The sequence below is a fragment of the Cinclus cinclus genome, chromosome 1 (assembly GCF_963662255.1).
Source record: "Cinclus cinclus chromosome 1, bCinCin1.1, whole genome shotgun sequence".
NCBI lineage: Eukaryota > Metazoa > Chordata > Aves > Passeriformes > Cinclidae > Cinclus > Cinclus cinclus.
In genome coordinates, this window is record NC_085046.1 from 143,687,608 (window position 1) to 143,706,300 (window position 18,693).

An 18,693-nucleotide genomic window follows, 5' to 3' on the forward strand; every position below is an offset into this window, starting at 1 on the left:
GAATCCTGAAGATTAACCCTTGAAGTAACATTCAGATTCACAGCACTATGTTTATGCAACAAATATAGACAAATTGTGTTCATATCCGGCAGCCAGAGCAGTAAAATCATCAAAAATAATTCATCAGCTTCACATCAAAGTATACAATCCTGCGTTGTATACAAAAGTACCCAAAACAAAACCCAAGCTTCTTTCCAGATAACGACTGTCTGTCATCAGGAAAAAAAATGGACTTTGTTCTCATTTCCAAGGAATGAAATCTGGATCTGCTGGGGGTTTAGTTTTCATTGATCTTTTTGAAGGCACTGAGGAAACGTTTGTTCTCATGACACAATCTCCTCCTTTAAAGCAGCATGCGCATGGTTCAGTCCCAGGGCGAGAAGCATGCGCAGATCACAAGATCCTTCATGAGAGGGGCTAGGACAGTGGTTCCCACACACAGGGTCAGGTACTGCTGCTGCTCTTTCAGACTCCCTGTTCTGATGTTAGCTACTCTTCCTCCCTTGAGAGCAGTGGTCCCACTTCCTTTGGCTTCCTTATGTTCAGTAAAATATGATTCTCAGCTTCCAGCAGAGCTCCAGAAACTGGAGAGGTACAAATCCATCCCAAAAATGCTGACAAAAATGCAGGGTAGTTTCTCTGACTAACTTGGATAAATTGCCATTTCTTCTCTTGAATGTTATTACATCCTCTCTCTCACGGGTTCCAAACCCTGTGTCTTTGAAATGGGACCCAGGATGAGAATTCCTTTATTCTGTGGTAGATAGAGATCACCAGAAAGGGAGGAAGGTAAAAGCACTGCAGTTTCTTTCTACCTAAAGAAGAATTCAGGTCTTAAATTTTTGTGCCCTGAGAGCAGTGGGAATTATTTTGGACCACCTGAGTGATTATTTTGGTGGTTTAATATACAAGAGATCGCTGGCTTCTGCAGCATGCTTTACCCTTGCTCAGAATAAAGAGTGGGAACCACTGAACTAGAAATGTTTTCCAGAAACAGTCATGCAAAGAAATAATGTGTTTGCATCCCATCATGCAAGCCAGATACTCTCCTCTCTATCCTTTTCCTAGTATTGGAGTTTCATAAACAAACAATACATGTATGAGCAGAAAAAAAAGTGAATTAATTCTAAGAGTGAATCAACCAGCCCTCTGCCATGATTTACCAGTTTCACCTAACAAGAACAAATGATAATCAGGAAATTTTTCCATATTTTCACAGTTTATAATCACTAGATGTAATTAATATCAGGTAACTGGAAGCAGAAGGAAGTTCATGTTTACTCCAGCATTTTCATACCTTATCAGCCGAACTTACATGGGTGACCTTAGCTTTGGAAAATCAAACATTTTGAATGAGGTTTCCAGAAGTATTCTGTATTCTGCTTTGTACCCTTCCTAATAGAAATTAACACCAAACTAATGTTATGACAGACATGAATTCTGCAGTGAACCTGTTCAAGTGATCTCAGACAGTCTATGAGATTTAAGGTAAAACAAAGTCCATTCAACGCTTCCAAGGTAGTTCTAAACTTCAGCCAATTAACTTTCCCTTATATTGAGTAGCATTTTTTTCCTTCAGAGAGGATCTCACAAAAATATTCTGCCTCAAAATAGTTGACTATAGCTTCCTGAAAACTAAAGACTTCACTTTGCAGAATCTTGAGGTCTAAATTTGCAAGTTTCTTATGTGTGAGGAGGAAACATCCTTTCTAAGTCAATGAATTTCCACACTCCCTGGTGGTGTACATCCTCACTGTTATTTAAAGGTGGGTATGACTCAAAATCCAGACTCACCTACCATGCATATTATCTGCCCACAAAAATGAGCACAAGTCAAAACTTCAGCTCAATTTTGATGCTCTTCAGAAAAGGAAGAGCCTTTACACTAAATACACTAAAGGCCTTTGCTTAGCCCCTTCTCTCATCCACACTTTCTAAAGGGATTGGAGATGAATGAAAATAAACTGTCACAAATCTGTGGGAAGAATAATCCAAATCAAATTCATTGTGAAAACAAGATGAATATTTTTCACCAATGGATGTAGCCATTGTAGGTAGAAACCATATGAATGCTGAACCATATTTTGCTTCAAAGTGAACATATCATGGATCAAGCACTAGAAAGCAATCAAACTGCAAAATCAGTCTCTTGAGTTTTTACATGGGCCAATAATCAAATAATAATAAAAAAAAATGGTGCGCTTTACTTGCTGTTCTCCAAAAGCTGAAGAGCTCCAGCTAGAAAAGCTGAGTTGCACATTGATGAGTTCATGTTTGTGGAATGAAGTTGGAATGAGAACAACCAACTAAAGTTGAATGACATCAAGGTGTGGGATAGAGTAAAATACTTGTCAATTCAGTCCAAATATTATTTCTAGTGTTGTGTCTTCCATATTCCTGAAATGCCACAAGCTATTTCTATGTCTCTTTGCAGGAAGGTAAAGTTCTTGCCCCACATCTTAAGTCACAGTTCATCAAGATATTTAAGTGTGTCACTAACTCTATTCAGATGGTCAAAAGCATCCACTTGTTTTCCATTTGCTGAACCAGAACCTGCAAATACACATGCAAAGATGTTGTTCCACTGAACTCAAATTCAAAGTAATTTGTGTGAATTGTGTTGGCAGGGTTGGGACTGCATAAGGAACAGTGTTTAGCTCATATATTTTTCTCACAGTAAATTTCAAAATTATTTGTAGACTAGGCTAGTTTCATTTTTATTCTATGGAAACAGAGAAAAGAACCTGTTTCTAAGCTGATCATTGGGAGAGCCAGGGTAATATCCCATGTTTTCTGAACAGCAGAGCAATTAAGTATTTGCAAGGTCATGCAGCTTTCTTCTTATGCTTAATAACTATGCAGTCCTATTTTCCCTTTCTTTTGATTGTAGTTAAGTGAACTACTGTAATAAAAACAGAAAGTGCAGGCAGAGAATGGCATGCAAGAAATAAGAAAAGAATAAGGCTCAACTGTTACTTGAACATATATACCTAAGTTTTCTTGTGAGGCTTGATCCAAAGAATGACTCCCTACTAAACATGACATTACTGTAAAGTGAAGAAAAGTTATTAAGATGAGACATTAATGATTACCCATGAAAAGCTCTATGAAAAAGAATGGGAGCCTTTCATTTGTAGTTAATGTAGTGTGAAGATTAGGGTGGCTTTTTTCTCCTTACTGTTTTGGGTGGATGTATTAGGATGAAATGCTTACAGCGACATTTTACAACTTGCAAAGTAGGGTTTTATTTTCAATTTGTTGTCAGCATTGACAATACAAAAATGCAGAACATTTCATGAATTCTTTCATACTCGTAATAGGAAGGACAGGTACTGATTATGCTACTTTAAAAGAATCAAATCAACTTTCCAAAGGCACAGAAATATTATTTATCTTGTAGAGATAAGGAAACGGGGATAAATTATTTTTCTGCAGTCACATAATAGGTCTAGGAAGGAACATGCTCTCCTGATGTCTAGCTCTCAAGCTGGACAATGAGGATCAGGCACAAGACTCTTGGAGAAAGTTCAAAATTCTTCACTGAAGTGTCTGTACATGCAAATTTCAACACTGGTCAAAGTCAGTGGAACAGCTGCTAACAACAGCACTGAAAAATCAGACCCCAGTATTCATTCCCAAAACACAGACATAAAAAGTTGGTTCAGAATAAAAATATGTCTGGCAAGCAAATGCCCATCCTATATGTAGGTCAGGCTCCCAAATGTTTGCTGAATGATTCACTGCATGCCAGCAGAAATGAGCATTAGTATCTCTTCCTTATAAATCTCCCTTCTTGAGAGCTGAACAGATGAAAAAGCTCTGCAGAACAGGTAGACAAACAATTGCTATCTGGGATTTCATGGGCTGTGAGGTTTAGGCATTGATTAAGGAAAAAAAACCAGCTAGTGGCACCTCTGGCAAGAAATCAGTAAACTCACCATCAGTGAGCCAGAGAGCACAGCCCCAGTTCTCCTGGGTTGGGGGACTATACAGGGCCTGTAGGGAAGATGTTGTTCTTAAAGAGAAGCATCATAGCTACCATGTCAATGTTTACAGGACAGAGTTGAGGTCCGGTCCAACGTCCTGTTCACCATATCTTCCCAGTTTTATTTTAAACAGAGCTTCAATAAAGCCTTGAATTGCTGCCAAATTTTACATAATTTTCCACTATAAAAAGTTCTTCCCTGCAGCCTTGCCTTGGAGTCCAGCTTCTGAAATGGACTTTTGCACTCATTTGTGACCCCTGTGCTCTTCCCAAGTGGTCTAAAAACAAGGTCCTGTATCTATCTATGACTTTGTCATGATGTTAGGTCCTGCTTCTCTCCTGATCTATGAGAGATCCTAGAAGGATCTGTCACAGAGTTCAACTCTAGAACTGTGGAGTTCCTAAAGAGCTTTCACACTACTCAGTAGAAACTCTACCAGTTAATGTGGTAAATTTCCTGTCCTCAAATTTTGATACAGTCAGGCCTCATTTCTAGTTTATTAAAAGCTTCTGTGAAAACTTTGGACCAATTCTTCTCTCTCCTTTGTCAACCATGGATCAGACAATGGAATTGATTATTACAGCAGCATTACTAGTTACTTACTTTCTCATTAAGCACTTAACTGATGGAAGAACCTGGAAACTGAGGACAGTTATGGGCTGTTCTCCCCATTAGGACCACATTCCCTGAATTCTCATTTATTTCAATACAGTCAAAGCACAAACTTCAGTAGAGTATGAGTAACAATTTCTATACTAAATCACTGCAGGAGGAGGAAGATTTTTTTTTAATTATCTGGTTCATAAATAAGAGTTTTATGAGAGATGGGATGTGGTACTGTCAAAACAATCAGATTTTATAGCTCAATCCCATTTCTACTGAAGTCAGTGGATGTTCCCACAAGTACCATCATATGTCTGTTTACCTGGAGGGTTTCCAATCCCTTTAATTGAATGCTTCATTCTATAAACACATTTCTGCTAGCAGAAAGGGTTCCATGCAGGTGTACTGATGATTTTGCTGAGGGATATTATATATATAATAAAATAAAACCAAGATATATATCCAGATAGAATGAGGGGCCTTGGGATTATAGTTTTAAAGACTTTGAGCTGTGAGTCATTCTTTTCCATTTTTAATTCAGTGTTTCAACATAAACTGACTTCTACTGTCCTGAAAGCTACAGTAACTCAGAACTGCTGCAGGTGCAGGATCTTCTCCATGGGGCCTGTGACCAACAGTGAACTGCAGCAGTCATTCTCTTGCCTAATTTTAGTCTGCTGCTGCATGTCAGCCAGAACATTCTGAGTCAAGGTGTGGAATTACATACTCAAAAGGATTTCATCTCCCAAGATCTTCCCATCATATTAAGGGCCAAAGTTCAGCTGTTACCAACATTGGAGATGGCTCAAATCTCCAGACATTATGATGGCTAAAATCTCCAGACATAATGCAACTGAGCTAGCTCGTGACTGCTTAGCCTGGAGAGTGCCATGGTTGTAAAGTACTTAAGGTCCATGGGGTTCAAAAACTGGGTACCTCCCACCCAGTTGTCTTCAAAGGAGGGGCAGATGATCCCATGATTTTGGTGGCAACAGGAGGAAGACATCCTTTCCCAACAATTTGTCACTAGAGCACTTGCCTGTATTGTAAGAAAACTTGAGATAGGTTTTTCTTCTCTGCTAAATGAAGCTTGAACCCCAAAAATTCCTAGGAGAACAGCAAGTGTTATTTTTTTTTCTTTTTTTTGTCAACTTCCTTTATTGAAGCTGTCATATGTTGCTTGAAATATTCAAAAAACAAAAAGAAAAACATAATTTTTCATCAGGCCAGAGACTGGAACTCAGACCTGACCTCTGGCTTACAGGTTTCAAATATAGCTACAATTCTTGTTCCTTTTCTCTGTGCAGTAAATGGGGATGCAAACTGAAGTAGCCTCAGCACAAGTCTGTAGAACTACTATCCTTTAATTGCTATTGAATTTCATTGTGGGTGACCCATTGACAGTGGTTTAACATTAAGTTTTGACGTATGATTATTGTATGTGTGTTTGACTCTTCTACTTATCTGAAGAGGGCTATAAATATATAATTTCCATTTGAGACTTTGCAGGTTGACTGACTTGGAGGCTCTGCTGCAGTCTTCAGTGATTGACCAGCATTGGGATTGATGATTCCTTCATTCTCTGCTTGTAAACACCCTGGCGTGATGGGGAGATTTCCTTTTTTTCAGCAAAGGTGGCACCAGTCCCTCAAACCTAACATAGCTTTTTGCAGTAGTGCCAGAGAGACTATCCTGCTGTTCCATCTTAGACACCCATCTCTGTATTTATTGTCAACAAATCTTTGCACATGGTGAACTGTCACCAACTCACACCACAACATTGCTCTGTGCAAGACTGTGGAGCAACAGCAGCTAACAGAGTCTTAAATTCCCCCCAGAACAGCCTGGATGCTAAACCCTGGCTCTGCAGCATGGATCAGGAGAAATCTAGACCATGATTAGTCATAACAAACAATAAAGCTCTTTACAGACAATCAGCAAGCAACACTGCCTTTGTACAATTAGCATTTTAGCTATGTTGTTAAACTAGGAAAAAAAGCAAGCATATAGGAAATGGATTTGTTAATAATTTTTAATGATTACCTGTGGTGTTAGTAGCATGATTTAGTTAACAGGTCATGAATCCACAAAGAACTATTTAGCTTGCATCCTCCAACAGCTGTATTAAAACATATATATATAATAATGACAGCTACATACCTGGCAGTACCATCCAATTGCTCTTTCCTTTTATAGAAGAGAGGATGCATTACAAGAAAGCAAGAAGAGAAGCATCACATCATAAATTCAGCATATTTTTAAAATATAAATTGCTAATCTACTGCCAATACCTACTACCGCCTTTGTTCTGTGACCAAAACTGACATAAAAAGCAAAATAAGAGCTACATTTTCAACTAGCCTTAAAGCTAAAAACAAAAAGTGATATAGATTCCTGAAACCAATCTGTGCTGCTTAGATAGACAGCCCAGTCTTTGGTGAGAAGTGATCTCCCTTGTCCTCTCTCCCAGCATCTTATTGGCAAAACACCTTTTAAATTTCAGGTTGCATTTGAAGCACAGAAGAACCTACACACGATGAGCAAGCTTGAAGTCACAGTAATGAATCCAGACTCTGTGAGTCTCAGAATTATTCTCTGAAACGCTCTGCAGTCAAGAAATCCTGAAGAAATTACTCTGTAATGGAAAATGTGGGAATAGACAGAGAGTGAGGAGAGATAAAGGAAAGGGAAGAAATGTACGGAGCCTTAATTAAACACCTTTGGTGTTAGTGGTCTTTTTTTTGTTTTTTTTTTTTTTTTTGTTTTGTGTTTTTTTTTTTTTTTTGTTGTTCGTTGTTGTTGTTGTTGTTTTGTAGAGGCTTCCTTTTTGAAGCACATGAGGTTGATTCTAAAAATGTATTGTGACTAAAAGAAAGGGTGAGTGCTTGTAATTTGCCTGTTGTGAAAACAGGAGTCTGGAACATTTCAAGTCAGTCTTGAGTGACAGATGAAACTTCAGTGTCAGTGCAGTGGGCACAACTACACATGAAGACCTCTGAGCTGAACAGTAGCTAAGGGCACTTTTTTCAGAATGAGGCACAACAGCAAGACCAGGAGGAAAGTTTAAAGCACTAACTTGGATACGTAATGCCTTTTATTAGCAGCTAATAATCTATTGCTAAAAGTCTTGGATTTTCATAGGGCTATATAAGTTTAAAAAAAAAATTAAAATGTTATGTTCTAAAAGTGAGAAGGATGCCTGTTTGACAGGCAAGGAGAGTGAGGATCAATCTAATAGCCATAAATATATAAGCATCCATTTTATCTGAAAGTCTACGTATAAAATACTTCCACTGAATTCAGATGTGATGACTAAAATTAAACCACTACCTCAGAAAAAATTCCTCTTCTTCAGAAGAGTTTTCTGGAAACCATCTGTTACTTTAAAAAGCAGCATTTATACACACACACACACACACACACACACACACACACACGCACACACACACACATATATACATATATATATATATGAAGTCTGTGTTCCCTGTCCTGACTGATACTTCACAGAAAATGATGATGGAGAGGTACAATGCACTTACCTGAAAAATGGAAATGATACAATTGATTCATAAAACCTCCAGGTAGCAACTAAATCAATCCTGTTGGGGTTAGTAGCATAGTATCTCCAGGCAGCCTAAATTATGAGGGAGAGAAAATAATTAGAGCTAGGTGGAGTTATTTCCCAGCTGACTACAGCCAAGCTCTTTCAAAGAACATAATGATGCACCTGAGTGACTATCTGGAAATTACTTACTAATCAGCCATATCAAATGAGTGTCACTATATGGAAAAGCTATTGACACTGAATTTTGATCTAGGAGGGTTGTTAAAGGAGACAGGACATGAAGAGAACCACCAACAGAACATGACATTACATTAGACTAAACATGTTTTATTGTCCTGTCTGATACATCTAAAAGAGCTTCAAGCACTGCTGGACTTGTCCAGTAATTCTGGAAGTATTTCAGATAGTTTGTCCCCTAATGTATCATCATAAGAAATTTTGCTGAGCAATTTTCTACTTCAGCATTTAATGCAAATTAAAATTGTTAAAAAAAAATATACTCTCTAACCTAAAACCCACTAGCTAAATAAGCTACATGACCAGTGGAGATGCTTTAAATTCAAAATTAAATCCCATTAAATTCCATTCACAACACATGCCTGCAGCCCCGTCTGTTTGCCAAAGCCTGTTTTTAATGAGAACAGCCATGAATTTTAATGCCAGTCAGCCTGTTTCTCCTGAGGACTGGTTTGATCCTAAGCACCAATGCTTCCATTTGTTATCACAGAAACTTTTTCTGTCCCTCTGTGAAAATGCTGTCATTTACTTAACTGCTATCAGGATGTGCTGCATACATAGTAAGAATAAATAATTTCAAATTTTTCAGCACACAGACTAATGATTTTAAGCTTAATATCCTGAATTCACAAGAAAGGCCATGACTGATATCCAAGGGACGTAAAGGCTCTCTTCCCATTGAATTTTTGGATCATCCAGTGACTTAACAGAGAATACAGGGTGTGCTTTAGTTTTTTAAATCCACATATGCTATTTAAGTTATTTGCCTTGATTGAAATTGTCACTGTCTATTGTGTTACTTCTATTGCTGTTTTCACACCCATAACAACAAAACTGTTTGCACAGAAAAGCATTTCCTCAAGGGAACTGAAAAAAGAATCTGTATTTTGTAAAGAATGTGCTTTCAGCAGCTTGTTTTCTTTGATTTTGTGGCAGTGATGCAGAAGCCAGTTGGTTTACAGAAGATAGCAGATGAGACCCTTTCTTCAAAAGACACTGTTCTTCTGGAAGATATTCTGGGAGTGGAAAGATTCCTCAAAACTGCAAGAGCCTCTGGATTATCTAGCTCAGTGTGAAAAACTGACACAAACAAATTCTCACTTCCTGCAATGGGAAGTGAGAATTTGGGCAGGAGAGGAGTGGTGACCCTTGTTAACATGATGCTGCAGTCTTCATGCACAACACTTTTTCAAGGAAGAGGGAAACAGCTGCAAACCTGAATGAGCTCAGCTGCTGGCTTTCTTCTTTTCTCAAAATGTTTTTGTCGATGCTGCTCCTGGACCTTCAATGCCAGCCCTGACCCCAAAATGCCCTGAAAGCATAGAGTGATGCAAGATTTTAGATATTTCTTACTCAAAATAAAAGGGATTAATGATGAGAGGATGCAGGTCTGTGGGTGGAGATGTAGATGGCTCTATGCAATCTTTGTGCAGTTTCTATGCCTTTCCTGCTGCTCCACTCATGGGACAGGAGGTTGTCATGATCCTCTCAAGGACCACAGGCCACACCAAATAATTTAAAAGTCCTCAACAGACTTCTTGAATGTCTACTGCCTTTCCAAGCTGGAGGTGTCCATGTGCTGTGTTACTTTCTATTTCCACTCAAACTCTGCTTCAATGAAACAAGGGCTGTGCTAAACTATACTTTGGATCAGGGAGTGCAGGACTTGTCATCCTCTGTTAAATTCTTCCCAAGTCTGGATCTCGGGGAAAAATATCCTAAATTCTGGGCTTGCGACAGTTTCTGTTGCTATTCAGCCCAGCTCAGTCAGATTTAGTCTCATTCTTTTATGAGGACATTTCAGACAAAGTAAAGGGTTGGGTAAGATGGGTCAAATTCTAATTATTACAATAGTGGACCCCAAATGCTTTGAAAACATGTCTTGTGGGAGTTATGCTAATGCCAGTAAGTTATCACATGCCAGTGTACAGACTTGTGACTTGCCTTGTGGTTTCCCAGATTGTTCACTAACTGGATTAATTTTGTCCCGTGCCAACTAGCACTGTCAGACAATGCCTAGATAGTGATTTGAGGAGTATTTGGGTGGTCTATTATTCCCAATAGGCTCCATGCAAAACTGGGAAGAAATAAGTTCCATTTACTCAAGTCTCTGGAGTACTTCTTTAAAAGAGATTTACTTCCACTGGTGATTTTATTAACTTCACCTTCTTTTTGCAAGTGCATAGTGTTGGGTTGTGTCTAACAGAGGAGGGGAAGGTACTTACTGCTGGAAGAGCAAAGAAAGACACTCCAATGAGAGAAAAAGTGGCTGCAATCAGCCGTCCCTCCCATGTTTTGGGGGTCTTGTCACCATATCCAATCGTAGCAAGGGTGATCTGTGGGCACAAGGACCAGGACTTGATGTAAGAGAAACAAAGCCAACAGCTCTGTGTAAATGTCACCATGAAAGCTGTGTAGCTCACTTAGCCCTATGGGTGCTCGTGCACAGCTTTGTGAAATAGGATCTTGAGAATGAGCCAACCAATTTTTTGGTAGCATCACAGTCACAAAGCACTGCATGGAGAATGGCTTTAGTCTCAAAGCAACTGCCTCTTTCAGATGCATTTGCTGCAAGTGGACTCTACATGAATATCCTGTCCACCATCAGTATACAGTCAGGAATGGGATTTGCCAGCTAACATCTTGCAGACCCTTAACCTGGTCAGAACTAACTCTACTTGAAGTCCTGGTCTTTTTAAAAAGATGTCTTTGTGAAAACTTTCTCCTTTCCGGCAAAATTTTTAATTTCCAACTGTGTTCACTTTCTAACCACTGAGACTCTAGCTAAATGTCCTGGATATAAAAGGACATGGAAACATCCAGGTTTTCTATGCAACACTAGGTATCTTTTGCCTAATAATAGGGGGAGGGGAGTATCTTATATTTATGAGTCAACTACATTAAATGAAAAATATGCTGCTAAATTTAAATCACAGCATGACATAGATTTCCTTGACCATCAGTAACAAAGGAACATGAGTTCTGGAATGGCAGGATTATCTGTGATTGAATGAGTAGTGGTGCAAACCAATACTCCTCTCTTAATCAGAAGAGACAAGAACAGATATATCAAAGGTCCCTCTTGTTCAGCATCCTACCACCAATGACAGTCCCTGATTTTTGGGGAATGCATGCAAGACACAAGAATTGTTAAGTTAACCTTTCCAGAAATATTTTTTTTTACTTCCTCCATCTGAACCCAGAGACATCTTCAGTCACTGGCTCCATAAGAACCAAACTTCTCGTCAGTGTCTTCCTCAACTGCACAAATGAATGGTGCTCTTTGACAGTCCAACAAATCCATCCACTGTCCAGCTCTGGTTCTGACATTTTCTGAGGAGCACAGCTGTCACAGGCAGGACACTTCTGGCGTGAGAGCTCAGTCTCTCAAGTTACATCTGAAGAGATGCTCCTCTAAAAGTGAGGTTTCCCAGACACCAGGAACACTGACTGATTTCTGAAGGAAGTTTAAGCACCCAAGGGCCTTTGTCTGAAAATCATCCTGAAAATCAACAGGGTTGTCGGTTCTGTTAACTGGTTGTAGGGGCACCCCTACTTTGGTAATGTTACAGTGTAATGCGCCTTTCACCCAAATATAGCAGCACTTGCTCTGAAATCCCTAAAACTTTATCTCTTCTTGGATATGAAGTTTTAAAGAAGGATATAAGGTATTTTTGGAGTCACTTACAAGTCCCCACCACAGTGCATCTGCATAGGTTTCAAACTCCTCTTTCATCTCCACCCCATTAGCATCTTTTTCAGGAACATCTTTTTCAACCAGATAAACAAGAAATGAGGATAAGATGAGTGTCAGGAATCCAATGTACCAAGCAGTGATGAGTTCCTGCAAAAGAAACAGATTAACATGTAGGGGCTGAAAGAGAAACACAGAGGGAGGGTAACAGCAGAGCTGTCACTGCTGGCTTTGATCACATCCATGACCAGCCCAGCTCAGCACTTAGTGGGAAATTGTTGGAGTCAGAAAAACAGGGGCCTTTCTGAGTTCCTCAGTGAGAGATCAGCAAGTCTAGTGAAGGTTGAAACACATAGTCCTAGACACTAGTGTTGAAAACAAGTTTCTGTGGAGGTGCCAGGAACACAGTTTTTAGACATAATAAAACTATAGTAAGAATATTGCTTACATTTTTTTAGATAAAACAAGACAGACCATATGCGTAACTTGGCATGCAAAGAAACTAGAATTCTAATAGGTTAAGAAGAAATGGTTCTAGTTCATGTTTTTAGTTTCTTGGGTAATTTGTGTATAAGAACCTATGAATTGGGGAGAGATGTCCTCCTGCTCTCTCTTGCTCTCTCACTTTTCTTGTCACCACCATCATCACCACCCAAAGAAGACAGGAGCTGTGACAGAAACATCGACCCTCCTGGGACCTTGACAGGAGCAGCTTCTAATTCTAATTGGGACTTTACTTCAATTTAGGACTCTATACCAAAACTTTAATGCTTGTGACTCTTTGACTTTCGAGACCCATGTGCCTTTACAATAAACTCTTTTATAGGAACTATTAGCTGCTCGGCTCTTTTAAAGAAAACAACCGCAGTCTGATAAATGGTGCTCATCTACAAATGGTGCCCCATCTACAGGAAATAATGCAGAGATTTTGGCCCTTACACAGAGTCTTCCTTAGGAGCAGCCTGGAGGAATCAGCAGTTTTGGTTCTGCATTAAGCCGGGTGAAGAGTTAAGCTGCACCCATGGCACAGGGGGCTGCATGGCTCTGACCCTGACCTTGACTCCTTTCCTTCTGCCCCTGGGCTTGGTGAGTCGTGGCAAGCAAATCAACAGCTCTGCCCTCTCCCTACCTCCAGAGAGCCAAGGCTGCAGGATGCACTTCCATTTCTTCAATTATATCAAAACAGATCCCATCATGAATTATGTTTTTAAAATGAATTCATGCAGTAAGAACAGACCTTGAAAATATTCTGTGTGCAAACAAACCCCAAACTTTGCTGTTGTAGAGAGAATGACTAAAGTGGAGTGTGTGTCCAATCCCACTGAGGTGAGGCATGCAGCCACCCAAGCTAAAATGCCAGAATCCCAGCAATGCCTGAAACAAGGCAGAAACATTTTTTTTGGAAGGTCTTCAGAGGTAGGTAAAAAATAAGTATTCCAATTAATTTTTATAATTCATATTAGTCATTCATTCAATCCAATTCACTGTACTGGGACAAAAAAAAAAAGAAAAAAGCTGTAGCTGAGAACTTTGTAACTGAATCTTGAGACAAGTGAAAAACATTCTCAGCTAATTGCTGGTGCCCAGTCGCAGAAAGAAATTGTTAGAAAAATTGTTTTGCCATTGTCTCCAGTAAAACAAAATTCTCACAACCCATTCTAATGTCCCTCAGCCAACTGAGGTCTGAAAGTGCATGATGGGGAGCCAAACAAATAACATTTGAATGAAATCCCACACAATGAAGTCTTTTACAATTTCTAAACCATGTTTTTGGTACATAGACTTCTTCCATGATCTGTTTCCTAAGAAACATTTTTGATATAAGTGTTTACCTGCCACCAGTCTTGTAGTAAGTTTATATGAGGAAGAAGCAGAAGTGCATAAGAAATTAAGCATGGTGGGCATCTCCATGAGTCCCCACACAAAGCAAAGTCTAAATATGCTATGTCAGCTGGCATTTAAACTTTAAAAACCCCTAAAATATCAGGAATGTCATTCATGGATAAGAAAAAAACAGTATGTAGTGGAGTATATGTAATTTGTCTACATCCTGTGCAGATGAGAAATCTCATCTAGAGGATTTCAAGCAGATAGTTTTTAACTTGCAATAACATTTTGTGAAAATGCAAGAATACAAGTACCTGTCTAGTGCAAGACAGGGTGTGTCTGATTACAGCATCAAGTTAGACCAAGCAAAGATGACTTTAGAAATGTTTGCTGTCAGGGTTCCCACTGTGTCCATCTCTGTATTGTCTGACCTAAGCTTTCAAAGAGAAATTTTACCAGTAGCTCCCTTGGAAACTACATTTCTGTGCACATTTCTCAGGCTAATCAGCCTCCTTCCATCCCTTCAGAGTCCTGTGCCATCTGTTGATAAGACAAGTCTGAGAAGCCCCTACAAACGTGTTGCTCCCAGGCATTTTTGTCAAGGATTAGAGCATCCTTCACTATAAAAGGGATGTCTCTGCTTCCATGCACAGTGAAGGCAAAATTCTTGTTGTAACGTGTGGGAATGAACATGCTCTCACTCTCAAGCATTGCTATTGAGCACAGAAATGGTTCAGAGAATGGAAAAGGGAATAAAGCTGAAAGAAAAAAACGTACATGCGCATCCCCTCTCTTTCCTTTTAATTCTTCTCCCTAAGCTCCAGCTGACCCCTGCAAGCTTCTCACTTACTTTGCTATGGGCACAAATAGCTGATCCTAGAAGTTTCCATGTGCCGCCCCGCCTGTCCATGCGGAGCATCCGTAGGATCTGAAGGAAGCGGAGGCTTCTGAGAGACGTTGCCAGAACATTGCCTTGGTTCCCAACTGCAACCACTGGCACTGAAGCAATCAGCACAAAGATATCTGCAAGGCAAAAAGAACAAAACCTGCCAACAAAAGTGGCCCCATCCTGCTTCTTAATCCCATCTGGTTGTGCTGCAAATTTCCCTGGGCAAGTTTTGAAGCTGCCTGAAAAAGCCTTCTCTTGCCAATTAATCAGATATCTGCACCTGCCACACAGTGAGTATCAGGCGCAGAACCTCCTGGAAAAACTTGGGATCTATTTACAGATCAATGCACTGGACTTGAAACACTGAGCTTGCTTAGGGATGCACAGAAGTAGTGTCCTAATGCTGACAGAAAATCAGCCTTAACTTCATCTGTACCACTGGAACACTATAGTGAGCAGGTCAGCAGATGGGAAATTCAGGTTTGATGGTACACTTGCCATTTTTTTCTTTTGGCTGAGTTTTCCCACTAAAATCTTGAACTCAGTACTACTATTTTTTGTAAGTGCTCAGAAAACCAATTTGCTGATAACTGAAGAGGTTTGAAATATGAATAAATTATTTTTGTTTCTTTCTTTTCCTTGTTTCCCCCTGCTTTTTGATCCTATATATACATACAAGAAGAAAGTGGCACCAAGCAGCTTCAAATGTTCTCTGGGCACTCAATCTTTGAATTGTCTTTATATTCTCTTTCCGGTCAAAAATAGTGGATTTCAGATTTATTCACTTCCAATCATTCTCAAAACAAACTTGTACCAGTGACAAATGAAAATATTTTAATAAATCCAGGATATCTTCTGTTTTTTACCCAGATATCAATAAAAATTCATACTTAGAAGTGAGATGACACTTCTACTGAGAAGGAATGAGACAGTATCAATCCCACTTGCTCACACTCTGCTGCCTTCACAAACCTACTAAAGCATAAGAAGTATCTGTACAACAGTAGCACTCAAAGGATCCTTACTAAATTAAGGATAGCACAGATGCACAAAGAAAATTTGTCACAATTTTGTCTACCATTTAGATCCATGAGATAAACAAAAGGAGGGAAAGAGAGACTTGTATTCATGCAGCACCATGGCTTCTAGAGTGTTTTGTGTTGTACAAATAAAGAAAAAAACCCAGCGCCTGGCCTGAAAAGAATCAAAATGAGTGAGGGTATCCTAAAATTAGTGAACAAATGGGGATGACAGGTGCTCAGGGCAGAGTGAGCTCCTAAATGTCAGCTGGTTGGTTTGTGGATACAATGAGTAGTTGCAGGAGGGTATTCAAACATGAATAATGAGTAATTTTATGGATAATTATAGGCAGTGTCTTCCAAGCCTGAATGACAGCATGGGTGAAATCACAAAGATACTTGTTTGCAAATAGAGACCAACAATACAATTGTAAAAAAATTGTAAAATTGTATTTGTATAAAACACAAATATGAAAGGGAGCTGGGGCAGAGTTGGGTTCTCAAATGGTTTGAAACTGAAGGCAGAGACAGTCTTCCTGAGGATGAGCTTAAGAAAAGTGCTGTGGAGCTCAGGACAAGGAAAATGTATTTGAAGAGTAGAAGGATTAATTTTTTTCTCACTGATTAGGTAGCCAAGTGTTTCTTAATTAAAAGTTATTGCTGGCTACTTCAAAAAATTACTCCAAGCAGGACACAGGTTCTGGCAAAAAGGGCAAATCTGATTTCAGGGCTCTTTGTACTTCAAACCACCAGTTCTTTGACATTCCCCAAACTGGCTTAAAAGGTAAAAGGACATTATTGAGTAAAACAGTAGTAGAGAGCATATGCCTACCCAGCATGCACAAAGGCTTCCTGGCAAATTTGAGTCTCCCCCTCCATCCCTTGTAGCGACAGCAACAGCCAGCAGCCCAGATTCGTAAGGCAAACTCTGCTCCAAAGATGAAAATGGCAAAAGTTTCCTGTATCATGACACAAATGGCACTGTTAGTCTCATAACAAATTTTGCAGTAATTCTGGACACAAGGATACATAGAGCTGAAGGAAACAGATGAGATGCAAGTGTTAGGATACGTGTAAGAGAGAGGAAAAAAGTGGAGGAGAATCAAGACTGATGACAGAGGCAAGGCAAAGTGGGACACAGTTTTCCAGCCTGCTAAGTACCGTGCAGGAAGGATTTGCCCCTGCTGTTGGGTAAATGTGAAGTGCTTACCCTGCCTTGATGGAAGGACAATTAGTTCACAGAAAGACCTCCTGCTCCACACAAAATGAGCAGACACATGTGAGGGGTGACTGCAAAGCCCCCAGGGCACTCTGTACCACCCCCAGGGCCACCCAGAGCAGCTCGTTCATGCTCTGTCAAGACTGGGGCAGGACACGGGATACTCACACGGTCATAAGTTTAAAGCAATGATAAAGACATATATAAGACAAATTTAAGGCATATATTGTGCCCTTAAATATCTGGTGGACAAAAGAACGGGATTTTCCACCTTGCTCCGGAACATTTCTAAGCATGGGGAGGGAATGGGGAGCAAAGGGCTTCTTCTCTGAAGTGCTCAGCAGAGACAGCCAAGGACAGCTGGGGCATGTGGTTACTTTTCCTCTCTGTGAATTGCTGGCAAGAGAGAAAAGGGGACTTTTCCTCATGCTCAGTACCCACAGTTCTAAAAACTACTGAGACACACATAAAAACAAGCACAGGAGAAGGAAACAAAACCTCAGGCCTTTTCAAATGTGAAAGATGGGCCTAAGCAGGATAATAGTGACCAAAACCAAGTTTTACATTCCCTGAGGGATTAAAGTGTTTTCATAAAGGCACTTATTGAGAAAGAACATGCAAGGGGAGTTCACCTTTCGTTCCTTTTGGCATTTAGCTCTTGCTCAAATCTATGTCTCGGAGGTGCAAGGGGAAATGGAAATTGAGATCCTGAGACTAATTTTGCTGTGCAGTTTCCCTAGGGATACTTTAAATAAGCCCAGGTTAAGCAAGACATTGTGCCCTCTATTTCATAATAGCTGTGGGAGCAAAGTTAATTTTTAGGGTCATTTTAATAAAATGTTGAATTTGCCATTTTGTATTTAGTGAGGGGTCTTTCTATTTTTTAATTCTTTTGCTGAATGGGAGGTCTTACTAAAATAAACTCTTGAGCATGAACTTCAGCATTTATAGAACAACCAATCTGGAATGTATTTTTTGTGAATACATTTTGTCTCAAAGGCACTGCCTGCAGCAATTTTGGGTATGCTGCTATTGGACGCAAGCATGAGTCTAGCTCTGATGACCTCCCTTGAAAGAAATATTAGGATTAGTAGAATACTATAGAATGAATCAAAAACATTGAAAGATTCCCCCAAAAATAGTTTTCAAGTGTGCTTAGATCTGGCAGGTCAATAGGAAGTATCCAGATAATCTGATGGAAGGACTGTTAGGCAAATGCTGAAGAGCCTTATTTAAAAGCCTCAGGCTAGGGTCTTTCCTCTCGTTTTATTTTTGCTCAGGAACCCCACTTACTTTTTACTCAGTTAGTGTTGACAATGGACTGGGAACTCTCCAATATGTAAATGCACAGTCACTGCTCCAGGACCAAAAGCAGAAACCTCACCGCATGCAGAGCTGGGAGTGAGTTTCCATCCCTGCTGATGGGGCTGATTTCAATTCCAGGGCCTTACCAGGACAGTGCAGCAGTTTACTTACCAGCAAGAGGAGCCAGTCTCCAGAAACTGTTTCATACTCCTTGAAAGTTGTCAGTACAGCTAAGATCAAACACCCCAAGACAATCAGAAACCTGGAATGAAATAAAAGGAGAAAAAAAAAAAAAAAAAAAAACAACAGCATTTTTAATCCTCTCTGTATTTGGACTGGAAATATT

At 39.7% G+C, this 18,693-nt stretch overlaps 1 protein-coding gene across 1 annotated transcript in view; it reads right to left on the reverse strand.

Annotated features, from left to right (window-relative positions):
- KCNQ3 (potassium voltage-gated channel subfamily Q member 3) overlaps positions 1-18,693 on the reverse strand; it is a 186,314-nt gene that overhangs the window by 12,922 nt on the left and 154,699 nt on the right. Inside the window, exons 2-9 of the mRNA XM_062504047.1 lie at positions 18,519-18,609; positions 16,656-16,782; positions 14,766-14,938; positions 12,083-12,238; positions 10,620-10,730; positions 9,611-9,706; positions 8,132-8,226; positions 6,750-6,776 (exon numbers count right to left, since the gene is read on the reverse strand). Of these exons, the coding sequence (XP_062360031.1) occupies positions 6,750-6,776; positions 8,132-8,226; positions 9,611-9,706; positions 10,620-10,730; positions 12,083-12,238; positions 14,766-14,938; positions 16,656-16,782; positions 18,519-18,609 (876 nt within the window). The remainder of the gene's footprint in view (positions 1-6,749; positions 6,777-8,131; positions 8,227-9,610; positions 9,707-10,619; positions 10,731-12,082; positions 12,239-14,765; positions 14,939-16,655; positions 16,783-18,518; positions 18,610-18,693) is intronic.